We start from the raw sequence: 25,233 nt of genomic DNA, 5'->3' as shown, positions 1-25,233 counted from the left end.
CATCTGTAAACGTTAGCGCCTGGGTTTTCTTAAGATCCATCAAAAAACAAAATCTGATTGGCAATGCCGCCCAAGGACCCTGCCGAGGAGCAAGAGCTAAAGGCGTACAATAAGGCGCTTGAGGAAAAGCAACGCCAAGAAATGATTATATATCGGGAAGAGTTCAAGCGATATCAGGTAATTCGCGACATGCTTCTTGAATATTGGAATCATGTGTGTCTTTTCATCCAAAAAGCAGATAACCTGGAAAAGGAGCGGATAGCTGCCGAGTCTCATGAAATGCTCAACCTTCTACAGACCTGTGGGATGCAGGCCGCAGATGACATGCTAGAAATAGAGCAAGAACGCAATTGGCAAATTTATCTTGGGAAAAACTCCACTGAGAAAAGCGTGCTGGCCCAAACAGAGATACTGATCGCAGAGGTCGAGCTGCTTTTGAAGCACATACACCCCGATAGTACGACGCACTCGCTCCGGCAAAACCTCTCCGGCATTTCATCAGTACGTCGCTTTATCGAGGACAAAGCGACACTTTTTGACATCTACGTTGCAATCGCCTGTGAAGTTTCTAATGTCCTGGCCTCTCTAGAGAAGACTATTAGACATAGTCCTGATTTTGGAATGTCTCAACTTCGAAAGGAAGACGCAGCACACGACCTAGGCGAACATCAGCCGGCACGCACCCTGGAAGATGGGGACCATAGGCCAGACCACGATGGTCCTGGGCCCCATCTTGCTCACCAAGACAGCCCATCTTTGATCCCCACCTCTTTACTGTCTCAGGAGGAACACGCTGCGAATGAGAGTGACATTCCTTTGATTTTGACAGATGTACCTGGCAATCGTGGAACAGATCAAACTGCCCAGCAAGAGCTGTGCGATCCGACTCTTTATGATCCTCAAAATCCTCTGATTGCTAGACCTATTTTTCAGCCAAAGCAATCGCTCCCAGATATCGTTGATGCTACCCTCAGAAAGACATACATAAGGCCCATAACAGTGGGACGACGTGCTCAAGGTGATTTAAGTCGCGCCCAGTCAGCCAAGAAGATACAACAGGCGGCGGAGAAATCTCCAGGCGGGGATAAGACACGCACAGCGTCTCCTAGTGATGAGGCTGGCAAGCAAGGAAAAGGAAAGAAGAAGGGCAAAACCCAAGAAGCTGTTGCTGAGCAGGAGTTTCCAGACGAGCAAGTCAAGTCCTTCATCATGTATAGCGATAACAGAATCTATAATTTTGACTCGATTAGCTGTGGGGTTCTGCCTCCTAATCCGACTCCGGCCAGCGTTCCGCCGAATCTCACAGAAAAAGAGAAGAGAGGATTTTCCCGTATGAAGAGTGGGACAATAACAACGACTGATACATCTGCAGCTCGTATTAGAAGCTCGTCTTCTGGGTCTACTTCACCCTTGCCGGGAGGTCAAATTTCCCAGGGCGGTGTCCAGTTTGATGCACAGCTAGACAAGGGTATAGATATTAAAAACGCGACAAAATATGATCAATATATGACATACATAACCACGCCCACGCTCCTCTTACGAACTATGCAAAATCAGCAATATATCCCAAGAAGCCAGCTTGAGAAACTGGCGCACATAGCTACGCTTCAAGCCCAGCGTGTTCAGCTTCGCTCAATTCTCTTTACACTGCACGATATGTGCTCCAAGTATCTTCTTGATCACTCTGATGACTACCTCCCGCCGACAGCTGAGCCGATCAAGCTGTCTGCTCCTGCTGATCTCTTCTCTCTCGAGGAGTACGATGATATAGGAGAGTCAGAGTCGTCGGATACCAGAACAGATAAGGCGTCAGAAGATCTGGACTCCAACGTGTCTGACCGGGATAATATTCTTGATCCCGATATAAAGGAAGCTGCTCCAAAGCCGAGTAAGGCGAAGGGTGGGATCTCACTCTCTGCATTGGAAGCGCATAACGCCGCCATAGCCGCCAAGCTTCAGGAGCAGGAGAATGCGCCAAGTGATTCTCCTCTCCAGATGCATCCTGGAAGCAAGGCTTCAACAAGGACAAAAGACCAGATGACGCTTAATTTTGACGGTGTTGTCAAGAAGATAACCAACACTGACATTATCCATCAAAACAGAGCAAACGCACACGGGCCATATGTTCCTCTGATTCTCTCCCAGATCTCAAAGCGTGATATTAAGCATGACGAAACGTTTATTAGCACGATACCCCTTTCCGTTTTAGATCCGTCCAATACTAGGTATATCGGCTGTCGCAGCACTATGATAGACGCGGAGCCGACAAGAGCATCAGACAACGCATCTCCGTGCGATATCAAGCTGGGACCGACTATTGCCGGAAGTCTTAAATCATCAAGCCGTCCTACGAGTAGCACATCTCAGAAGAATGTTGCAAGTAATCTGACAGCTCCGAAAGAGCAGGCTGGTGAGACTTCTACTCCCAATAGTAGGGTTGTTTCACGGGAGAGCATTGCTGCTAGGGACAAGCTTTCTAAATCTCGTGATGGTGGGTTTAGAGCAGCCCAACTGAGCAGCACAGAAAGAGGTGACAAGGAATCCCAGTCAACGACGAGGAAGAATGTTACCCCAAGTCTACAAGCGATGTCTCATGGTTCTACTAGGCATGCGTTAGAGCCACTCAGTAGTAATATGCTAACTGTCGAACTCGTGAATAAGTACCTTTATTACTTTGGCAAGAGGCTGAATTTTATGGAGAAGAAGCCCCTGAATCATGCCCTTCATGTCTGGATTAATACAGCAAAGAATCCTCGCTTTAGGAACGTCCGCTTTACACCTGCTTTGAAGCTGGTTCTTCCTAACAGTCTCTGCCTCTCCAATGTCGCTGTGCGGCTTTGTGTAACACCTATTGATCTAGTTGGATATAAAGCAGAGGGGCTCTCATACATGTCGCTTCAGAAGTATGTTGACAATCGCAATCTTAGAATGTACGAATTTTCCAAAACTGCCAAGCTAAACAAAAACCGACCTGCAATGTCATCTCTTGCACACGTTGCGTATCCAGATATTGTTTCATTCTGTATTGACACGTACATCTCGAAAATAATTGTTCCACAGCAGAGTCAGCTCAATTACATTGAAACCGAGACGGCTTCTAGTGATCTGTGGATGACCGACACTCTTTCCATGCTTACAGAGCTGGGGTTCGATCTCAACAAAGCACTGGCTGTCTACAACCTAGCAATCCCCCCGGAACTGCTAGAGAAAGCAATCACGCATATTAATATACGCACATTAGTTGGACACAAACAGAAGCTTCATGCTCTATATAAGATCATCCACACTAACCTACTTGAAACACTCAAAGACATGTGTCTCACTAACATCGCCTACCTCTTCAAGATAAATTGCATCAACCTCATCGTCCGTAATATCTGCATGTTAGAGCTCCTCATCTCAGAGGATGAGCGAAATAACTGCCTTATGCGGCACCTTATCGTTAAGATAGTCGAAGAAGAGATCCTTATCTCAGAAGCAGCTAAGAAGCGAGGAAAGAAGGGAAAGAAGGACAAGGGAAAGGCCGATGAGCGGCCGTCTCTAATAGAAATGGTCACACGAGATGACATTTTGCATTGGGAGAAGAACAATAGCCTGCTTCCAGCCGTTTTTGTCCCCGAGGCCGAAGGATCAAGACCGAACACCGCTTCAAAGAAGGGTCCCAAGCTAGACAAAACGGCATTTCCAACCATGGATGAAACAGTGAAGGACATGCTGGCAAAAATAACATCCCCAGATGACATGTCATCTAGTGAAACCGATCTCACCGACTCTGAATGTGCTGAGATAGTACTTAAGAAGTCCAGGGCCCAGTCGCGGAACGTCCATCACTCTACTACCAGGCAGCACATATTGGAAGAGGACGAACTCTCGGAGGAAGAACTAAAGAAGAAGGAGAGGATTGTACGCCAAATGTCCTCTGACAGGATTCAGGACGACTATGACGCTGCTTTTGAAGATCCCCCTGACACTCCTCTTATTCCAGAGTTACTTCCTGTCGGAGAGATGTACTTCCTTAACATCATTCGTATTCCGCCCCAGTTGACAGAAGCGAATAATTGGCTAGTTCTACCACTAACTCACACGAGCGTTGAAGAGGCTCATCAAGCTAAGCTGACAGACGGCTTAGATCACGATTTTCTTACAGACGTAGCACAAAACTTAAACTACAAGGCCATGCCTGAGAATGACACACAGTTTGTTGCCACACATGCAGAGCGCTACCAGCCTATCTCTCTTGAAAGACGCCTTGTCTCTAACACAGTTGATCGTGATTATGCTGATACACATTTTCGATTTGATGACTCAATCGGCGAGGTGGATGACGACGCCTCTTCACCTGTGCGGGACGGGCAGAAGAAGCCGCGCAACAAAAAGCGGCAGACAAACACTCGCGATCTGATCTTTACTCTGACGTACGTCGAGCATCTTCCATACCCAATAACCACGCAAATTATTCCTATTTATCCTGGATGCACCATCCTCCGCTGCTCTGAGATTGCTAAAGAGCGAGCTGCTCTCCTGGCATTTGATTCTGTGACTCTATGGAGCTGGATACCAAACATCTTTAACTATACTCAGTCAACGCTCACTAAGGAACTGTTGGATGAAAATGGTGAGCTAGAAGAGACGCTTAATGTAGACGATGAACATCCAGATCCAAGTGCTCCAGGAGATGATCAGCAAGGGGATAGACAGCCCCAGGACCCCAAACCGGAAGAAGGCGACCAAGCACAGTCGGATCCTGCACCAGCAAATGCACTTCCAGGGGCTTTACCAGGTGGTCCCGAACCACAAAAGGAGCAAATAGAGCCCATAACACTTGAGTTTGTTCTCCCTCCGGAGCTGTATGTTGCGCGCATTCTTACTGCAGAAGAGGCAGTCTATAGCCTTCAGAAAGCTATGCTGTCACATGATCAGACTTCTTTACTTGGGGTGTATTTTGTTGGCATATGGAATATCGCTATTAATTCATGGGATGTCGATGGCATACAGTCTGTCGTCTATAAGCCCGAGAAGAGGACTGTTGTTGTGAAGTTGCTGAAAACAGGCCCCCTTTCAATCGTTGCCCTGAAATATTCATCACTTCCCTATCGTGCTTGGAGCCTCACTCCGTGCTTAGACCGAGGGGACAATCTTAACATAGATGAATGCGCTGACTTGCTTGGAAATTATATTTACGACCCGACCACGGGCATGCTTGAAAGCGGTGCCAGTCTGACAAAAACAGGACTGAGTAATTCATACTGTGATGACTTAATGGATACCAGAAAATCGAATGCACGTGGTCCTATGGCCTCGATCACCTCTCAAAATGGACAGAACTCCAAGAATGCTCAGTTAACATCCATCAGTAACGTTGCCAGCAGAGGAAGGGTTACGTACTACCACCAGGGAGCAACTGGCAATAAGATTCCAGTGCCAAAATTGACAGAACGTTCTATCCGCCTTTATAAGCAATCGGGTGTTGTAGTGCACTCGGTGCTGATGAAGTTGGCACTACCATCCGGTATCCTGCTTTATCTACGTATTCTACCGGAGGGCTACGAGATAGTAGGATTTACCGAGATCCCAGGGTTTACAAACTTTGTCGATAACTTACGAGCCAATGACTACTTGCCCCAGCAACAGCTATGCTCCGTACTGAACATATCCCACCTTACAACTACTCAGACAATGTCGCAATCATTAGGCAATATCAGCCGCACCAAGGGAGCAGCTGCACGTGCCCGGCAGGCAGCAGAGCTGGCCGTGGCCAAGTCGACGTTTGAAGCACATGCGCACATACGATGCCCGCGTGCGTTTAGAAACGTGATCTTCCCCTCCACAACAGAGCTATTCTCGGCCTTGACGCGATCTGGAATCTTCCTTTCGCACACATCGGACCATGATATTCTACAGGCAAATCTACGCCCAAAGAACCGAAATATCGATGTAGAGATGGCGCGGCAACTCGCTGTCTTATCATGCGTTAACCTTTCTGCCTCAACTATGCCTCTGGTTCAGGTTATAGGAGCGAGCCCCTGGAACAGACGCCTCCCCAATGAGCCAATTCTTCCTCCACCGCAAAACCAGTTCCAGATCACAGAGGAGAAGTTTGTCGAGTCACTGAAGAGGAGCAGGGGCTGGCTTTCAGAACTAGAGCTTCGTGAGCACGAGAAGGCTGAGAGGAAGAGAGAACGTGCTGAGAAGAAAAGACTAGAACAAGAAGCTAAAAAGCCTGGATCAACTGTTCCTCCCCCGAAGAAGGTTGAACAGAAGATTGAAAAGGGAATGCCGGAACCTCTCGGCCCAGGCACCTACGGGTTTACCAAGCTTACTGTAGACATCCGTGCAAACGCAGTAGCGGACTTGAAGGTATATATGAGCGAATACTTGAAGAGCATTTTTCCGATTCAGGCTGTTTCATATGACCATTCTGCATGCTTTGTAGTGGGATGCAGTGTTTCTGCCGTGGACATGACTTTACCCCCGTCGTCCTCTACTAATTCTTTGAACGACAGGCAGACTTCTTCAGCAGGAAGCGTTCTATCTCTCACCACTCCAAAATCTGCTGCCAGCGCTCGTGGAAAGCCCGCGCCCCCCGTGCTCGTGGACGACGGCCAAGGCGGCATGATCGACGTTTCGTCGGTGTTTGCCGTAAGGCCTGTTTCTACAGCCTACATGACCAGCGACGAGCGTGCCGAGTTACTCTCACAGACAAGCGACGTCCGGGACCAAGCCCTGACAAATCTCATTTCCAAGGGCATGACCCTCCACGAGTTTTCGAAGACCATCTACGGCCTGATCAAGGAGCCGGCGCCAAAGCCTCACCCGCCCGAATATACTAAAGCAGTGGAAGACATCGAAAAGTACAACGCGAAGCACAAAAAAGGAAAGAAAGGAAAACGCTCTAAGAAGGTGGTAGAAGAAGATGATCAGGCTGAAGAGCAGAACTACTTCCTGGAACCTCGGGTGACTCAGACGAAGCCGTACGATACAGTCACGTGCGACTTTTACTCTGCTCTCCAGAACAACGGTCTTTCACTGCGAACGTTTTGCATAACAGAAGGCATGCTCGGAGCAGGAAACTTCACCACTCGTGCGTGTGCCGTTCCGTTTTCCCCCGACACTGAAGGTCGGAAGGGAGAACAATTCTGCCCAGCAAGCTGCTTTGGCTGTGAGAGCCACTCCACTGCACTTCATGTCATTCTCTCAAAGCTTCGGAATCTCGACGCTACCGATCCGTTTGCAATCAGCGCGTCCCTGAAAGGTTGCTGCTACGATCCTGTCCTAGTTATAATGGTCTTTCGACTGGTGCAGGCACTGCGCTTGGCGTCCTTGGGATGAGCTCTCGCGTGGGTGCAAGCTAAAAGCTATACATCTACTCTGACCGGCAATTCGATGCGTCGTTTAATAGACAGCAGAATCTTCTGGCCGTCCGGTGCATCTGCCAGTATTACTACAAGGGGGAGTACACCAAGGTCAAGTAGGCCCGGGCAGTAAATTTGTCGAGATACATGCCTCGGCCGCGCGTCCCCCTGGCGCCCCGCCTCGCAGAGCTCTATGCCGCAGTACACCCCCGGCACCGTCAACTTGCAGATACGCTGGTCCACCAGTATGAGGAAGCACTCCTCGTTCTTCGTCTGACAGAGCAACACGTCTACGAGCACCTTGATGACTTTAGAAACTCTGGGTCCCTGAACAGGAAACGTGGCTGGAGCTACTCTGCGCTCTGGACGCGAATAAGTGCCTGGGTAAACCCTCAAAACAGTAGCCTTTAGGTTCACTTTTTGTCACCCACTTCTTCAACATCTTTTTCAGAAGCTTTCGCCTCAGCAGGTTTATCATTCTTGGGTTCTTCGGAGTCAGGCTTTTTGATCAGATCGGCCTCGGTCAACTCTTTCCCCGCCAGGGCATGCTCTACAGCAGTTTGAAAGTTCTTGCACATCCATGCCTCGGTAAACTTGACTGCAAAAACGGTTTGTTTCTTCTCGTTGTCTGAAAAGTCGAGACCGGCAACAGTAACAGCTTTGTCAGAGTTTCCGAGCGGCTTCACTGCCACGCCCTCAATCAAGGGGAGGTTCACTGCGCACTTTAGGGTCTGATCTCGATGGAGAAGAAGCCTGTATTTCTTCTCTTTGGGATCCTCCGCGATCAAGACCTCACCTTGACCACGCTCCTTCCATTCGTCATCTGCAAAACGGTATACCTTTGCTCTGATGCGGAAGTAGTCCTTTTCATTTGGACCACATTTGGTTACTTCCTGGGTAGGTTCGCTTGTCATCAATTGCGAGTTTTTTCGTTATCCAATTTCACTCTGCTGGCAAAATTTGTTAACAACCCGATGGGATACAAGCTACTAAAGATACTGGGTTCCGGTGGCTTCGGTTCAGTGTACTTGGCGCTAGATGAAAAGACAATGACCTACGTGGCTATCAAGACAGTAGATTTAGAGCAGTCACTTTCAGAGCTGGATGTGGTCCAGAAAGAGGTTACCCTCATGACTAGGTTGATGTCTAACTACACTATCCGTTACTATAGGTCGTGGTGCACAGAGAGCACCTTGAACATAGCCATGGAGGCTGGCCTCTGCTCTGTGGCAGATATACTGAGCATAGTCGGACCCCTCAACGAAGCTACTGCGTGCTTCATTATGTACCACTTGGTTAAGGGGGTTGCGTATCTTCATGAATCCAAGGTCATACACAGAGATTTAAAGTGTGCCAATATCCTTGTGACCGATGACAGCACGTCTTCAACCGTGGCACAGCAGCCTGATGGCTTGGCAAAGCGGCTAATTGACTTAATACTGGGCAAACCTGTTTCTCCAGGTCTCTTTTCTGAAACCTCCAGGCCGAGGAGCTCTCATGGAAGTTACATCTCGACTATTGCTCGCTCTTTTTCTCCTCGGCCAAATTCTGACTCTGCAGCTGCCTTATCATTGGGAATCAAGCTCTGCGATTTTGGTGTCTCGACGACAATTTCTTCGACCATGTCCAAAAGATGCTCGTTTGTTGGCACACCTTATTGGCTTTCCCCAGAGGCTATTACCAAAAATGAGTGCGATTCTTTTTCTGATATCTGGGCAGTTGGAATCTGCCTCTATGAGCTTATTTTTGGCCACCCACCTCACCACAAACTCTCTCCCACGAAGGCCATGATTGAAATAGCGAGAAATTCGTCCAGCACATCACTGTTTGATGACAAGGTTGAGATCTCCAAGACGTGCAGAGACTTTGCTGCCTGCTGTTTGGACAGAGACAAGACTAATCGATGGCCTGCAAGTAAGCTCTTGACCCACAAGTGGTTCAAAACCATCCAGAAGGTCTCTGCACGCGATGTTCTAGCCCCCATTATGGAGAAATACTTTCGTGACTTCAATAGACGAGAGCAGGATCGCTTACACGACCCCTTTGCCATACAAACAAAACAAGATGATCTGGGCTATATTTGGCTTCCCGAAGAACAGGGTTCTGCCGAGGAAGAATTTGTTCCAGTTAAACAAGCTGCTGCTTCCCGGGCAAGAGCCAATGCGGGCTCCGAGATAAATGTCACATTCTCTCCAGAAGATCCCTATTTAAATCAATTAGACCACGAGAAGATTCAGCCGACCAAGAAACAAGAAGATTGGAGCTTTTCTAGTGACACATCCGAGAACTCTCCCCAACATTCCAAATTAACATCACCACCACCACCTCACCTAGAGCAGAATGTCGGCCAGCTAAGCGCTACAGGAGAAGATATAAACGGCCAAGATGTTATCCTACCCCTGCAAAGCGTTGCTGATGGCTTCACTGACTCTTTGCAAGGGGGTGGATGTGCCCGAGTTTCTACTGATGAGTCAAATGAGCCATCGCCGACTATACATCCGTCAGAGCTAGTTCACAAAGATCTATCTAATGCTACCCCATTGAAGGATACCGTTAATAGACCGACTACCGCCGTTAAACTACACTCAGTCCTCTCACAGGATCCCAGTCAGAAAACCCAAATTCACATACCTGGTGCGCAAATCACCGATGCACTTAAGGTTCCTCAGGTCCCACAGATCCCCGCCATTCCTCCCGCTCCCGCTTTTTCAGATAGTGTAAGCCTCTCTGCCAGGCATCGCACAGATAAGTACAGCTTAACCAGTCCCGGACCCTCCTCACGTAGCGAACTTCGAAAATTGAGCTTCAACTCAAGCGATCCGCCAGGTTACAAGACGCCTCCTCCACCTTCCTTTATTACCAGCAGCAAGCTAGAAGCCTCGAAAACATATAGCACAATTAGCGCCACTCTGTCCAGAAGCCAAAAGAACAGTGTGGATATTTTAATTGCGACGTTGAGGACTGTCGCAGCCTCTCACCAGGTAGAAAGCGTGGAGCAGCTAGTTTCTGAATTTTCTGCACTAGGAAACGATTTCTGTGACAGCTTTATAAAGCGCCTCTGTCTTACAAAGCTTTCTCACGACCGGGAAACACTGCTTCTATCTGCAACATCTTTGCAAGATCCGTTGCTGAAAGCCCTAAATGACAGGTCTAGTGTGCAGTAAACAGTCTAGAAGCAGCATTATTTACAGTCGCACTGAATGAGCCAACATTACTAAGAATCTTCAAACTTCTTAAGATATGGGGACGTTTCACTCGTTCCTCCCGCCATTTTGAGGTATGGATTTGTTGTTGGGGGACTGGTCGGAGAGGTGCCAGGATTCGTTGCCTTAAGATAGGGGTTAGCAGGCTTAGTAGCAGAGCTAGCAAGGTAAGGATTTGTGCCAGGAGACGCCTTAGCTTGCAAATAAGGATTCGCTTTAGTGGGCGCCGGTGGAGCTGCTGACACAGCTGACGTAGTAACAGAAGAAGCAGAGTCTTCAACAGGCTGCACTGGGGCAGCAATGGGGGTAGGCTGCACTGGGGCAGCAATGGGGGTAGGCTGCACTGGGGCAGCAATGGGGGTAGGCTGCACTGGGGCAGCAATGGGGGTAGGCTGCACTAGGGTAGGGGCAGGGGCAGATACCTGCTGAGAGGCCCATGATGACTGACTAGAAAACTGCTGGCCCGGCAGACCCTCTCCACCTTGGAAGGACGGTGGTACCTGCCACGCCTGAGACGGCGCTCCTATCTGTGCATTAATTGTAGAAGGTGAATAGGGGTTAAACTGCTGTGATGACGGAGGCAGTGCTGTTTGCGGCGGATTACCTAGGCCTCCAAAAGCGACAGGTTCTTGTGACTGTTGCTCTTGTGAGGATCTGTGATGCATAAACATCTCTACTTGAGGCTCTGGTAGTTCATGAAGTTTAGGAACCATAAACTTCGATGATGAGACAACCAGCTGGGTATCACGGATGATGTATGTGAAGACATTAACAAGTGGTGAACCCTTCGATACTCCCAGTAGGACAAACGACGGTTCGCTGGTATAGCGAACATATGGATAAACCTTCGATGGGTTAGGCACATATGTCTTCATTCCATCAGAGTCCGTAAGAGAGCTTGCATCCTCTCCTGGTTGTGAGCTCTGGCTAAAGCAGTAAGATGAGTCATCGGCGTAACCGGGCTCATGTTCCTTAATACTGCCAGTCAGGCTCCCGGGCTTAACCACCAGAACGTTATCAACCATTCCAACGAACGGGCGCCAGCCACATCCGGAACAAATGATCTCGCTGTCGTATACCTTTGCAAACTTAGAAAGCTGTGCTGAGTCCCCCATCGGCATGCATTGGCTTCCATTCATTACAGAGATGTTGTAGCCGCAGTAGTTGCGCGTGTCCACGTCGGGGTAGCTTGTCTCATCGTAAGGTCCTCGAACTGCGTGTAGATCAGACTTGATAGTCTTGAGAAACGAGACAGTGCCTGCTGATGTAACGTTCCCGGTCAGAATCACATGGGATATGCGCCTGGGGTGGAAGATTTCCCGGAACTGAATGGGGATTTGGAAGGCTTTTGTCGGGATGTTGATGTCCCCCACCACGAGAATGAACTGCTGAGACATTTTTATTTTTTGACCCCTTTAGATCAAGCTTTAGATCAGCGCGCTGCCCATCACGTGAAAGATATAATTATTTACAACTGGCAACTTACCAAGTTACCTCCTTGTACTGAGTTATCTCTGTCCTGCAGATGGGACACGTGCGCGTACTATTTAATATGTGCTCCAAACAGACATTACAGCACGCAATATGGTTGCACCGATAAAATACTATATTAGATAAACTTCCTAGGCATACAGAGCACGTGGGAATGTCACTGTCCAGAAGATCAACGCAAGCATCCTTACTTAAGCGAGCAATGAACTGCGCAGTAGAATAGATAGTGCTCTTTAGATCTACTAACATTGCATCAGCTTCTCTATTCAATTGATTTGGATCTCTAATGCGCTCCTTGTGGTCATTATATATCGAGACTAGCTCTTGTAGTTGTTGTATCGCATTCATCATGTCTTGGATTGCCTGATCTGCACCATTTAGCATGGAAAGTGTGTTTTCCTGATTAATATCGATGTCTAGATACCTAGCGAGTTCCTCAAGTTCGGCCTTAAGCTGGTCATAGTTTGGATTGATATCATTTGCAAGATCTTTCATAGAGCTGACGGCTGCTTGTTGCATAGCTATCTCAGAGAGGAGGCTTTCTTGCTGAGTCGTTAGATCTTCGCATTGCTCCTTCAACTCAAAGCTTCTCCTTTCTTCACCACTTATTTCCGAGAGTAACTGATCCAGGTTAGAGTGCAGATCCTTGTTTGCTTGAACGATCTCTGGGTATAGGCACTGCATTCTCTTGTCTCCTAGGAAAGAAAGCTCCATGTGAGACACAAGCCTCGCCTCGTTGTCTGCTGCTGCCTGAGCAATCCGTGGGTCCATCAGAAGCTCCTCCACTGTCAAACGCTCAGCTGGATTGAAGGCAAGAAGCTGCATAACAAGATTTCGGAGCCAAACGTCTTGAATTAAGTCAATATGTTTCCCCATGAATTCAGTCCACTGCTCTTCTGTAGCATAGTGTTCTTTATCGGGGCAGTTAAATTTCTGATTTGTGATACACTCATACAGAATGATGCCAAGACTCCAGGCATCATCCTGAGGGAATCCAGGAGAGTCGTCCCCACGCAAGAGCTTTTCGGGCGAAAAATACCGTCTCGACATGGGGGTTCTCTTCGACTTTACCCGAAGTCTCCTCAAAGTAGGTACCAGGTCCATGACCACATATCTGGAGGAGGCGGCGTCAATAACTACGGAGTCTAAGGACATCCATCCATGCACCCGTGGAAGACAAAACGTGCTTATGTGTTGCGGACCGACCTTATATGGACTGTGGAGGTAGGCTAGGGCAAGTGCCGTCTGGGCTGTGAACTTAAGTACATCGCTGACGGACAAGCCGCAATCTTTATTGTAAAATTTCACGGCACTCAGCGGGGTGGCACAGAACTGAGTGACATTATAGACGTAATATGCGTGTACAAAGAGACCATGATACCTGATAATGTTGGAGTGTGCCAGAAGCTGTGCAGAGGCGTACTCTGCGTACAGCATATCCAGCGTGGCACGCTCACCTTCACCCTGTATCTCGGCATCAATCTCCTCGGCCATGAACTTGTCCGTTCCCTTGAGAGTATAGAGAGACAGATACTTGAATGAAGAGAGGTGTTGGTCTATAGCATTAGAGATTGCGTCACTGCTACTATACTGTTCTGGCAACATTTCTTAATTAATCTCAAACCGTCAGGACACAATCACACACAATCACAGCCTGCAAGTAGAAACTGCCTCCGCTGAATAATGCACTGTTCTAAAATTCCCATTTACTACAGCTCAATCTTATAGAATTCAGATACTAGGCCACCACACCTGGTACAAACATCAAATGTGAAGTCCTCCTTATCAGAGTATACTACATGGCGACAGGGAAGCAGGAAATAGGCGTGTTGGGCGCTTCCAATGATAAGCTCGTTTGCACCGCTGCCTAGGTCAGGTAGCTTAGACTGGGGAGAGCTTCCACCTGTATGAAGCATGGAACGGATGCCTGCGTTATCCCTCATCAATGAATCTATCTTAAGCTCGAGCCTATTTATGGCCGAGCGCATATCAGGACTGTCTGGGGAGTTGTGCTGCAAACGCATGGAGACAGTCTTCTCTATTGCTGATCGCATAGAGTAAATCTCCTCCTCCTGAAGGAGCTCCATGATGCGCACGTGATCGCCAGTCGACGCGTATATGTATGCACTACGACCCTCGTTATCGCGCATCCCGAATTCATATTTAGCCAGCAGTTCTGCTATCTCGTAGTGGCCTTGGTCAGCTGCATACATCAGCGCAGTCAAGCCCTGAGCATCCTGCAAGCAGCTCTGCTTTGGTATGAGAATGGGTGCCACCTCTGTGCGACCTCTTTGGGCTGCAAGCATTAGCGCTGTCACACCCTTATCTGTAATAATCTTCTCCTCGAATGGGCAAAGAAGCTTCACAATGTTCACGAATCCGTTTTGCGCGGCCGACATGAGCGCAGACCAGCTATCATGGGTACGTTTGCCGGCCTCCTTACTGAGCAGGATCTCTGCAATGCGATAGTGACCACGTGCAGCAGCAGCCATGAGCGCTGTCCACCCTGTTTTCGTCTGTTTTCCTGCAAGCGCTTTGACAAGATACCTAACGATTTCTTCGCTCCCATTGTGGGCGGCACTCATTAGCGCTGTCCAGCCGTCCTTGTTGGTTAGGTTAACCTCTGCGTTTACCAGCTCTTCGACAATACAGAGGTGGCCTTGCTCAGCAGCCCAGTGAATGGCTGCAGAGCCATCTATATTGCACATGCCGGCCTCTTTATCGATCAGCATGGAAGCGACCTCCTTGTGTCCATTTTTGGATGCGTACATCAGGGCTGTCCAGCCTTGCAGGTCCATGTTGCCTGCCTCAGCTTCGATAAGTCGCGCAGCAACATCCTTGTAGCCATGCTCAGCGGCTAGCATCAATGCTGTGATACCCCGTCGCGTAATCTTCCCCTTTTCAGCCTCGACAAGCTGTTCGGCTAGCTCCGGAGCATGGGCGCGTAGCGCGTACATAAGCGCCGTAAAGCCCTCGTCATCTTGTTGCCCCATAGCCGTGCTTAGAAGACGGCGGGCGCGGTCGAAATCCTCCGCTTTGAGGGCCATCATCAGCTCTGTTGTGCCCATCTGTCTTTTTTTGTTTTTCCGCCGAGTCCCCAAGACGCTAGGACGCCTCTTCAGGAGCAAGATTCAACACGGTTAAGATGGCATCCAGCGTACGCTCTACCTCGTCTACCCTTCCGGGCAAATTTGCAGAGTGGCTCTTGGCCTGGTCTATGACAAGTTGATCGACCCGGCTGTTGAGCTCTATAAAGCCCGTCATAATGGCCGATAGTCTGTCCTCACGCATCATGTCCTCCATATAATGCTCAATTCGCACAATCTTGTTCTGCAACTCTTCAAATAGCTTTGCCTCATTCTGCATGCTTTTGTGGATTGGATAGTTAGCAACAAACATAGAATGCGTTGACGACAAGGTATCTAAGTTTTGTATGGTGATCCCATGGGATGTAATAAGGGTCTGTGAGACATTCTCTATGGATCTTTTGATTACCTGAAGCTCTTCATGCAAATGGTTGATGGCCCTGCTTATAGATGACTCTGTATGTAAGTGGGCTGTGGAAAAAGAGGACACATTGCTCTGACCCAGTCGTGCCTCCAAATTGAGAATCTTCATTTCCAGAGCCTTCGAATAGCCTGAGATCTTCGTTGCAGCATCGTGCGTATTAATGGATAGCTTAAGCACTTCCTCCTGAAGACAGGTGAGACGGTCTCGCAGAGACGCTATTTCTTCGGCCTGACTCGATGATACTTGCACAGCCTGAGTCAGGCTTGCGTGGAGTGAACCCAATTTTGCTGCAAAGTCTCTGTGCTCTTCTCTATTTTTAGTGTCCATGCTACTTATAGATTCGCTAAGTACCCCTAGATGACCTATGAGATTGCTGTTTGTTTGCTCTCCAGCCGCGCCGAGTGCGAGTTGGATCTGTGCACCTGCTGCGCTCTTTTCTGCCTCTGCTATCCGTTTCATGAGAGTTGCATGGGAGTCTGTTAAAGCCTGTATCTCCATTTGAGAGCGCTCTAAAGCCGCCTTAAGTTGCCCGATGTCTCTATCTTGTTCCGATAACTGTCGCTGAAGGAAGATACCTTTCTGAGAACTGTCAGTGTTTGCAGAAGGGGGTGTGGACCGAGTCATTTCTATTATTATTGCATCAACCTTTTGCCGCAGCGTATTAATATGGAGCTGGAGGTTCTCTAAGGCTTCGGTTTGATCTGATTGCTGTAGGTTGGGACGAGTCGTCAATTCTAAAGCACCTTCCCCCACACTTGTTTTCTCGGTCACTGTCGATCCCTGGAGAGGCCTAGTAGTTGACATAAAGGTTGGAACGGGCACGTTGTGGGGCCTAAGAATATCTGCAGACGCAAGTTGTTGGGAATTAACGGCAAATTGGTACGGAGATATCGAGCCGTAGTAAATGTCCTTTTCATGCGCAGCAAGCTCTGAGACCGCTTCTTCACGTCCTTGGCGAATGGCGATTATAAGGGCAGTCTCGTTATTCTTGTTTTTTCTTCGCGCTTCGTACCGAATCAGTTGCCGGATTATCGGGACACTATTTCCATAGGCAGCAAACATCAAAGCTGTCATGCCTTTATTATCTATTTCTGCTGTTTCAACCAAAAGAGCTGGGATGCACTCTGCCTTTCCAAAAGATGCTGCGTACATCAACGCCGTGCGACCTCGGGAGTCCTTCTGGCCATGCTCATACTCGACCAGAGCGGCGACAGATCTCACGTCGCCACGTTCTGCAGCCATCATTAATGCCGTGCACCCACGTTCATCGGAAATGCCGGCTTCCAGTCTCCGAAGGATGTTCACGATGTCAGGGATTGAAGCTCTGCCTAAGCTGTAATCGGAGCACACGCATTGCATCAGGGCCGTCTTTCTGGCGAGATTAAGCAGCCTAGCACTCTTCTCTACCAAGAGCTGAACCACGGCCACATTACCATAGAAGGCTGCGTGCATAAGGCCTGTGTTGCCATTTTCATCCCGCACATCGTACATTTCATTTAGGTGCTTCGTTATATAGTTTATGTTGCTGTACTTTACTGCCTTAAACCACTCTATTGCGTCTCTATCCATTTTTAGTTTACGTTCTGTTCCGCGATTATTCCACAACAGCTCAGCGCCTTGTGCACCTTCTACACCGTCTTCTGATCTTCTTCCACACCTGCTTCAAGAAAGTTACGATGCTTTTTGTATACTCTTCCCATTGGTCACCTGGAATAACAAACAAGAGCGCACAGAGAACTCCCAAGGCGTAAGAGCACAGGGTGATCACAATGGCAATTATAAGGCTGAGTCCGAGTGCTACGTGTAGATATTTCCATGTAACAAACCCCCACAGCATGCTTCCTGCAAGGAGCACGAGTGGATACTTTGTGTGCTGAAGCAGGACAGTGGTGATAATGTAGTTCCTGAGTGAGAGAATCATCTCCTCGGGACCTTTGGCTCGAATAATCAGCATGGACGAAAAGCTAAGGTAGACCCCTGAGGAAAATGAAATCAGAGCGTTGAATATGAGAATGTGGATCGGGAAATAGTAACGCACGGCGGTCGTTATTAGCTTTGATTCCGTAATGACGATATATGCGTCAAACAGTAAAGCCATGAAGAAGATGCATTCGTATGTCATATGGGCAACGATGTGTTCATAGTGGCTCGAGAGCTGCATAAGAAACTGGCCCTCGCGCTTTATCTCTGTGATCTGACGTGCAAGGCTCATCGATAAATCACTAGATTGCCTATTTACAGTCTTAATAAGGTCATCAGTTGGGATCTCGCCTCTTCACAAATGACATTATGTCGCACGCAGCGGGCTTTTGCTTTGCCTTCACCTTTGGCTTAGCACAGTGAGATACAACCACCTCTTTGTGCACAGTTTCCAATGACCCATCTTCAGTAATAGCCAAGCTTGAAACTACAGTAGGTGAGATTCCCTGCAAGGCCGTCTTCTTGATTAGCGGTTCATCTATCGATGTAAGGGGCTCTGTAGACGAACAAAAGTGAGGCTGTGCTTCTTCAGCGTGTGCTTCGCGACGTGCATCCGAGTTGACCACTGCATAGAAAAGCTCACGAGAGTAGCGAACAAGATCGTTATCTGTCAGCTGGAGCCGTTCATTGCGGGCCTCCATGGCGCTTCTTATTTCGTCTGTTGTGATTCTCGCATACAGCATCCCATAGGTAGGATCTGTCATCATTTCTCCGCACTCTTTCGTCACAATTGCGCTCCATACATTTGACGGTTCCTCATCGTAAAGTCTTATGAACGAGTGAGACACTGCCGCAAGAGCACGGGGGGCGGCTTCCTCTGAGATCCCCGAGTCCTTCATTGAAGGATAAAGCGAAAGTCGAAGCACCATCCCATGCTCCCCGCACTCCGACGAAATTATCAGCAGGGAATATTCCTTGGGAGAAGTGGCTGCAGAGAGAACCGCATACGCAGCAGCCTCTGTGGACCCCGTCGCCGTGGCTATACTGGCAGGTGTTGCGTACCCCACGTTGTATACGCCGTCAAGAAGTGCCTGCCGGCATTTACTTTCCATCTGCGCTCACTGTTTCAAGAAGATGGGATATATTTTGATCGAGAGCGTCAATACGACTCAAAATGTCGTCCAAAGCGGAGCTCACGCGAACTGTAGCCTGCTCCTGCTGGTGCTTTATGTTTAGTAGCAGCGTCTGGATCGACTCGGCAAGCTGTTCCGGGTTCTCCGGAGTAGACATTAAATTTTGCTTTAGCGTATCTTTATTAAAAATAGCAGGACAGGAATGGTGAAAGTGGCCGAAGCGAACGAAAAAACTATTTTGCTCATGAGTCGACCAGCGCCCTACAACATTGACGATTTGCTGCTCGTGCAGACAGGTGATGCTGAACCCGCACTGATCCAGCGCGTTCTGAAGTGTATGTCTGATGCGAGAGACATCGAGGGTCTTTCTGCCCTTGTCACATCGGACAATCCCCTCGTCTCAAAAACTGCGCGTCACTACCTGCGCACTAATCGTCTCTACAAGGTTATACATGGGAAGAGCAAAAGAAAGTCGTACGTGTTCCCCATTGAGACATTTATGCCACCCGCTGTGGACGGTATCTTCGTCAAGCCGATTCCTCCTCTGGATCTTCCGCGGTTTAACGACTCTATCAGGATCTACCTTCGTAATCACGGGTCTATGCCCTGCCACCAGATCTCTATGCTCTTCTTTGAGCACAACAGTCCTTACGTTTTCATTGAGTTTCTCCACTGCTACTCGCGCCAAATGCAGCGCTTCCTCTGTGAGAAGCTTGTGGAGGAGCTGCTTGAGTTTTCTTCCGGCTATTGCTGCAGGCTGGAGAAGGATGAATCAGGCGAACAAAAAGTTGCACGAAGCCACTACCAGAGGATATTAGAATATTATATCAAGCTGTATTCTTCCGTGCGTTTGAGAATTTATCGCATGAAAACGTCTTTTGACAGACCCTCTCAGTCTACTATATTGCAATCTAAGGCCAAAGCCACACTTATAGGGACAACTATGGGCGCCTCGAAAGGGTCCCCACATCTGTCACTCTCAGTGAGCCTTCAAGATATCGGGGTTCGGCTCGCAACTCCTGTCACTGTTGCTCCGCCAACCCCCGACCTGCGTGAGCTAGCTTTAGAGTCCAAGATGGATTCTATAACTCCTATGGAGGATATGTCTATCGAAGCGCTCGATCACGTTTATTGGCCTGAGGGCACTCCAGGAGCTCCTTCAATGAATACTCCTACCGCACCAGACAACCCACTTACATCTGCCCTGCCAAACAGCGGAAACATTGCGCCTGGTGAGAACAACAACCAGTCTGCAGGGCTTTCAGGCATAGACACGTTAGGAGAGCTTTTCCAGTGTGACTACGCCGACATGGATTCGCGATATCAACCCACAGTTCATCCTAATGGCCGGTTTCCTCACGAGATTGTTTTGGAGTTAGTACCTATTGGTGAATGCATCCGTGCGCTCGCCAAGCCATACAGTAAGCTTCGGTCTTTTCTCATAAAGTGCTGCAGTATCGATCCCCTCCGGTTCTTTAAGGCACTGAAGATTTACAATCCAGACGGGTCCTATAATCAGGAAATACACAACTTTCGATTGCACTGCCAACTTACGAAGCAGTTTGCCGCTCACTACACAGGAAACTTGACCTATCCTTATCATTTGTACGACGTAGATCTGGACGACTTGATATCTCCATTCTTCTCACAAACTATTTACGAGAATTATGTCAACTCACGGCGGATATCCTTCACTTCTGCGCTCATCGGTGACGTCCTTTCTAACATTCATATAAAGCAGATACAGCAGACGCCCAGCCGTATCAGCGACTTCCGTGATAAGGTCGCCCGCGCGAGGACCGGCAGGGCAATCTATGGTGACAATCAGTGCCTTTCTTTTATTCAGCTTATCGGGGTCCACTTTAAGCAGAGCCTCAACAAGTATGGATACCTTCTTCAGAAGCCCGAGACATTCATTGCAAATGGTTACTCGTACACTACGGAGACTGAAAACGATCGTTCTCAATTTGTGGCTCTCCTGAAGACCAAGGCCTTCAAGAAGCTTGTCGAGGTGCTCCAAGTCTTCGTTGAACGAGCGATCATGGTCGAGTGTGACTGGACTCGGTCGTCCTTTGACGGTGCAGATGCTATTACGTCCTCGAATGTGCTGAAGTTTGTTTCTTACAACGATCTTGTATTGAGATACTACAAACACATTATGGGACTAATTGAAGCCTACAACTCCATAGCTTCTACAGATACCAAAGACGTCTTCCTCTCTTCGTATATCCCCCCGCCCGAGACACAGAGACACCGCTTAGATGAGGCGTTTGCCAATGAGTCGATCTACCATCCGTGCATCATTACAAGCATATATCTTCTTCAGTTCTTAAAGGAGCAGCTCAGTCTCATCGAGGACTCGGAGGACTCGTACACCACCCAGCTTGCATATTCCCTGCTATCGTCCCTAGAATCCAATCCTATGTTTTCATATTACTACCCCCACGCACAAAAGATACTGATAGCTTCGCTGTCCTCCCTACTGGTCAATCTACTTTATATCTTTACAGCTTCCGAGCCCGGCGACTTCAGGACGAGCATTTACATGGACATGACGAACATTTCCGATACGCTGCAGCGCCTGCTACGCCACTTTTCCTTGACATCTTTCCGCAGCAGCGGTTCGGAAATAGTAATGCTGGGGTCTCATGTTTGCCCTACCCTTTCGAATAAAGCGCCCTGTGGTGGAAGCGGAGAGTTATCAGTAAGCCATGCGGTTCAGTCACTGGAGGAATATATTGAATCTAACAACTTCACAGTTATCACAGAAGATCAGCTTCTCTCCAGCCTTTCCCCAGATCTGGGCGAGGCGGATTCTGCTCCCCACAAACTCCGTCAGCTTCTAAAGACTCATAACAAGGTGTACTTGGTGAAACCCAGGAGCGTGGTGTATAACGAGGCCTATGAAATACTTATGACTATAATCAAAGATCCAGAGGCCCTCTATGTCTTTCTCATCCTCATGGACGGGGTCTTGTACGCCAGGGAGATCAGTCCACTTCTTTTGTCAGATAACATCTACCTGACGTTGTTAAGTGCTGCGATCCGCTTCAAGAACCGTTTTCATCAGCTCGACTTGGTCATTGAGCGACTCAACGAGATCTCCCACTATTGGTTTGCCAACAGAAAGATGCTGAAGGGGCTCATCTTACACGAGACGCCGCACGGACTAATGATAACGGGCCCGAGTGCTGACTTTCCCGCCCCAACTCCGTTGATAGATATCAATGCACACTATGCCAGGCTTGTTGCGCACTTGAACGATGAACTATTAACGAAGTCTAACTCGAATGTCATCCACTCTGCCGCGTCCCATTTCGCGCATTATGCTGGCGGTGCCATTTGCGATTCAGTCACTGATGTGACCGTCCTCTGTACGGCAGGCGACCTCATATCGCCCTTTGTTCGACCGAACCATCTCATTAAATCGAAGTTTTCACTTAACGAGCGCACGCTGATTAGTTTGCCTTCTCCTATAAAGATAAGTTTTACGTACATCAATATGTTGTCTGCCCTGGATATGGAGGAGATGTCTATGAGGTCAGAGAAGCTTTCTAAAACCACTCCCATCATAGAAAAGCTTCTGCCCTTTTCTCAAAGCTCGTACATGGCCCCACTGGTCAAATTCACTCCTTATCACAAAGGAACCACTGTCCTGTTTAAGAAGGAGGACGGGTTTGATTGGAACGAGAAGCTTCCGTCTGATCTGGCATTTGAAAGCCTCGTGATCAGGGCTGTCGGGGGTTTTTCGCGCAAGTCGTACCAGGTGGACGTCAAGTCGCGGGCACGGATTGAAAAGCTAGCTACCGCAGCCTTTAAGACACGTTTTGAGCCCTTCATCTTAGTCCTGTTGCACATAATCAAGACGAACATCCAGCACTCCCTCTCCATTAAATTGGTGACGCTTGCCATTCACCTCTCATTTTACTTTAAACACGTGCTTGCCATCTGTTCTCTAGGCCGGTTTCTGCTTCCCATGAAGCTAAAACCTTATAACAAGGACTTTACTACAGTGGAGCTCAAAGTTCTTGCACACAACGCTTCTGTGATTATCTATAACACTATTCACGTTCACCTGAGAAAGTATCAGATGGTGATCGACAGGTTCTTGTCGCACGCGCTAGGAGACAATCTATACTCGCAAGTTGACCGGTATGTTCTAGAGGATCTTACTTCCATAGAGGTGCATCACCCTAAACACGACGCACGTGAGGGTAACGCGTACACAGAGCATCATCTGGAATCCTTTGATGATACATCCCTGTCCGCTCCTGCGTCTGTCGTCCACAGCAGAAGGAGTAGCATGCTGGGCGTGGGGGGAATAGACAGCGGGCTCAAGACCTTCTTTGAACGAAAGCGCCTTGTCATAACGTCCTCTAAGGTCTCCTCCAGGGTTTCTTCTCCTCTATTGTGCTCATCGGAAGTGTCCTCGACTCATTCTAACTCCATCAAAACTATAAAAGATCCAAGCCTGCTTGCGTATACGCCACTGGAATTGCCAAAACTATTGAAACCAACGACCGAAACACTCAATATTTACTTTTATAAGTCCCGCATATTTATGAAGGACATCATCGACATGTGCGAGCGAAAATACTTTGACCAGTATGAGACGATGGAAGCTATCATGTGCATATTGAAGTACTTTGTCCACAAGCATGTTGAAGCGTTTTCTGGTGTAGATAAAGAGCGCCCGTCGTCCGGCGTTCTCCGCCGACTGAGATTGTACGAGTACTTCAAGAGGCTAGAGATAACCGATCTTATCTGTGAGCAAATATACACAGCATATTGCTTTGGAATTCCTGCTTTGTGTGTTTCCTAAGCCTTGCTAATCACAGTGCCATTAAAGGTATGGTTCTGCCCCGTTCCACGATATAGAGACTATAGACGTGCCGAATAACGTGTATATTAGTTGGTTGACAAAGCTTTTGTCCCTGATGCCGTCCTCCTCTCTCTTGCACGTTACAGGGCCCTCTAGTGTTAACGTAAGCCGTACAGCTTCCGATTGGTCGTCCAAGGAGTCGGAATAAATCACATCTACCTCTTTTCTGGAACCAAACATGCGATCTGCTAGTCCAGTAGAGATAGTATCCATGGCTGCTTTGTCAATAGGAAAGAGGGATGTATAGTGTGCTTCGTTGAATAAAACAAAGCATGGACAGAGAACCCCCCACTTCAGATTGTCGCCTATCGTGAGGTAGTTGTAATATTCATAGATGCTAAGCAAGCCTACATCTGTTGGTGTGTCAATGCCCTTTAGAGTAAAACCATCGCAGGTAACGACCCCATCGTGGGTGCCAGCCACTGCCTTCCCGTGGATGAAAAGATTCACCAATTCCATGGACGCATTGTTCATGTTTGTGAATAGGCTGTCCGATGATAGCCCAGTACTAGGCCCATGGCTGCCATTATTTGAAGAATCAAAGTCTGTGACTGCGATTTCACGAAGCGTTCTCGTGAGTATCACCGAAACAACGAGGGCTGGGATAAAGGAAGACGGGAAAGCTGTAATTGCATAGAACTGGTAGAAGAGAGAAGAGAGAATACCATGGATTTCCGCCGGGGAAGATGCTGTAATGACTTCAAAGTCATCCATCTCTTCAACTATTCGCGCCAGGCCTAGCCGACCATGAATGTCTCCCAGTAACTGTTGCCGCGCAACTGTGTCTGAGGGTGCTACGCTCGAAAGCTGCTGCAGAAGATCTCTAGCAAATGCCCTGTGAGTAGCTGGAACAACTAAGTACGCACGACCTGTAGGGCTCTGCTTCAGGACCAGTTCTAAAGTGTCATAAATGGCAGACAGAACTGCTTCGATAAACGGGACCGGTACATCCTCGGCTGCTAAGTTTTGCAATCCAATGGTTAGGGCTTGAATCAAGGTAGCAGAGGCCAAAACACGTGGTTTTGCGCCATGAAATAGGTATTTAGCCGCACGCGCTTGAATAACTGCAATGACTCCGCACGGACCTCCCTCACGCTGGTGAATGGCCCACGACTTTGGATGCAAAACAGAAAAGCTCGTCTTCTTTGGCTTTGTTTTTGGTGAGAGCGAAAGACAAAAGAGCGATTGATACCAAGTATCTGGAATAGTAGCTTGTCTTTTGGCCCCGAAAAGGACTGATTTGAAAAGCGGGAAGCCACCATTAGCGGCAATGTGATCCTTAACTGAGACAATAGGATGTGGAGAGATGAGCTCACCGGGCTCCTCAGAAGGTTGATATTTGGAAAGTAAAGTTTCTAACTGTGGTGCCTCTGGCTGTGACGTTGCTGTCTCTTCTATCGTGCGATGTATGCCTTGCGGCCGCTTACGGCGGACGCGGCGAGCTTGCGCCACTTCCTTTTCTTCACTTGCAGACGCCTCTTTGTAACTCTTTATGAGCACTTCCAAAGAGGTTTCTAGATGTGGGACGCCCCTTTTCTTCTTCTCAAATTCCTCTCTGAACTGTGAAGTGATCCCAACAGCCTCGAGTATCTCCAGTCGCTTACTGAAGAGCTTTGGGATTCCGCGATGTATAGCTTCGCGTTCAAAGGCTTCGTAGGCCTCCGTGTAGTCATGGAGCTTCAGATACTCCCGTATGATGCCGTGCGCCATGTCCTGGATGCTCATATGCGGGCCACACCCAG

At 48.4% G+C, this 25,233-nt stretch overlaps 12 protein-coding genes across 12 annotated transcripts; 3 read left to right on the top strand and 9 right to left on the bottom strand.

The window, feature by feature from the left end:
* Window positions 1-63: 63 nt before the first annotated feature.
* On the top strand, window positions 64-7,329 carry GL50803_0041619 (uncharacterized protein; the record flags this gene model as incomplete). The annotated part of the gene is made up of 1 exon (XM_001708685.1): window positions 64-7,329. The coding sequence occupies one exon, from the start codon at window positions 64-66 to the stop codon at window positions 7,327-7,329; it is 7,266 nt and encodes a 2,421-aa protein (XP_001708737.1).
* A 436-nt stretch (window positions 7,330-7,765) lies between these two features.
* On the bottom strand, window positions 7,766-8,266 carry GL50803_0016969 (RAN binding protein 1; the record flags this gene model as incomplete). Its single annotated transcript, XM_001708686.1, has 1 exon — window positions 7,766-8,266. The coding sequence occupies one exon, from the start codon at window positions 8,264-8,266 to the stop codon at window positions 7,766-7,768; it is 501 nt and encodes a 166-aa protein (XP_001708738.1).
* A 60-nt stretch (window positions 8,267-8,326) lies between these two features.
* Window positions 8,327-10,516, top strand: GL50803_0014436 (Kinase, STE STE20; the record flags this gene model as incomplete). Its single annotated transcript, XM_001708687.2, has 1 exon — window positions 8,327-10,516. The coding sequence occupies one exon, from the start codon at window positions 8,327-8,329 to the stop codon at window positions 10,514-10,516; it is 2,190 nt and encodes a 729-aa protein (XP_001708739.2).
* Window positions 10,517-10,566: 50 nt separating this feature from the next.
* Window positions 10,567-11,952, bottom strand: GL50803_00103855 (Vacuolar protein sorting 29; the record flags this gene model as incomplete). The annotated part of the gene is made up of 1 exon (XM_001708689.2): window positions 10,567-11,952. One exon carries the CDS (start codon window positions 11,950-11,952, stop codon window positions 10,567-10,569), a length of 1,386 nt encoding a protein of 461 aa, XP_001708741.2.
* An 85-nt stretch (window positions 11,953-12,037) lies between these two features.
* Window positions 12,038-13,651, bottom strand: GL50803_007356 (Kinase, NEK; the record flags this gene model as incomplete). The annotated part of the gene is made up of 1 exon (XM_001708690.1): window positions 12,038-13,651. One exon carries the CDS (start codon window positions 13,649-13,651, stop codon window positions 12,038-12,040), a length of 1,614 nt encoding a protein of 537 aa, XP_001708742.1.
* Window positions 13,652-13,755: 104 nt separating this feature from the next.
* GL50803_0014434 (Ankyrin repeat protein 1) lies at window positions 13,756-15,114 on the bottom strand (the record flags this gene model as incomplete). Its single annotated transcript, XM_001708691.1, has 1 exon — window positions 13,756-15,114. The coding sequence occupies one exon, from the start codon at window positions 15,112-15,114 to the stop codon at window positions 13,756-13,758; it is 1,359 nt and encodes a 452-aa protein (XP_001708743.1).
* Window positions 15,115-15,151: 37 nt separating this feature from the next.
* Window positions 15,152-17,125, bottom strand: GL50803_0014433 (Ankyrin repeat protein 1; the record flags this gene model as incomplete). Its single annotated transcript, XM_001708692.1, has 1 exon — window positions 15,152-17,125. One exon carries the CDS (start codon window positions 17,123-17,125, stop codon window positions 15,152-15,154), a length of 1,974 nt encoding a protein of 657 aa, XP_001708744.1.
* Window positions 17,126-17,165: 40 nt separating this feature from the next.
* GL50803_007353 (uncharacterized protein) lies at window positions 17,166-17,768 on the bottom strand (the record flags this gene model as incomplete). Its single annotated transcript, XM_001708693.1, has 1 exon — window positions 17,166-17,768. The coding sequence occupies one exon, from the start codon at window positions 17,766-17,768 to the stop codon at window positions 17,166-17,168; it is 603 nt and encodes a 200-aa protein (XP_001708745.1).
* A 43-nt stretch (window positions 17,769-17,811) lies between these two features.
* On the bottom strand, window positions 17,812-18,588 carry GL50803_007352 (uncharacterized protein; the record flags this gene model as incomplete). The annotated part of the gene is made up of 1 exon (XM_001708694.1): window positions 17,812-18,588. The coding sequence occupies one exon, from the start codon at window positions 18,586-18,588 to the stop codon at window positions 17,812-17,814; it is 777 nt and encodes a 258-aa protein (XP_001708746.1).
* Window positions 18,578-18,766, bottom strand: GL50803_007351 (Heat shock factor binding protein; the record flags this gene model as incomplete). The annotated part of the gene is made up of 1 exon (XM_001708695.1): window positions 18,578-18,766. One exon carries the CDS (start codon window positions 18,764-18,766, stop codon window positions 18,578-18,580), a length of 189 nt encoding a protein of 62 aa, XP_001708747.1.
* Window positions 18,767-18,853: 87 nt separating this feature from the next.
* On the top strand, window positions 18,854-23,431 carry GL50803_007350 (uncharacterized protein; the record flags this gene model as incomplete). Its single annotated transcript, XM_001708696.2, has 1 exon — window positions 18,854-23,431. The coding sequence occupies one exon, from the start codon at window positions 18,854-18,856 to the stop codon at window positions 23,429-23,431; it is 4,578 nt and encodes a 1,525-aa protein (XP_001708748.2).
* A 21-nt stretch (window positions 23,432-23,452) lies between these two features.
* On the bottom strand, window positions 23,453-25,216 carry GL50803_007349 (uncharacterized protein; the record flags this gene model as incomplete). The annotated part of the gene is made up of 1 exon (XM_001708698.1): window positions 23,453-25,216. One exon carries the CDS (start codon window positions 25,214-25,216, stop codon window positions 23,453-23,455), a length of 1,764 nt encoding a protein of 587 aa, XP_001708750.1.
* Between the last annotated feature and the right edge of the window lie 17 nt (window positions 25,217-25,233).

The sequence above is a fragment of the Giardia intestinalis genome, chromosome 2 (genome assembly GCF_000002435.2).
Source record: "Giardia intestinalis strain WB C6 chromosome 2, whole genome shotgun sequence".
Taxonomy (NCBI): Eukaryota; Fornicata; order Diplomonadida; family Hexamitidae; genus Giardia; species Giardia duodenalis.
The sequence above is the reverse complement of the archived record's forward strand: the minus strand, read 5'-3'. Positions and strand labels throughout refer to the sequence as shown.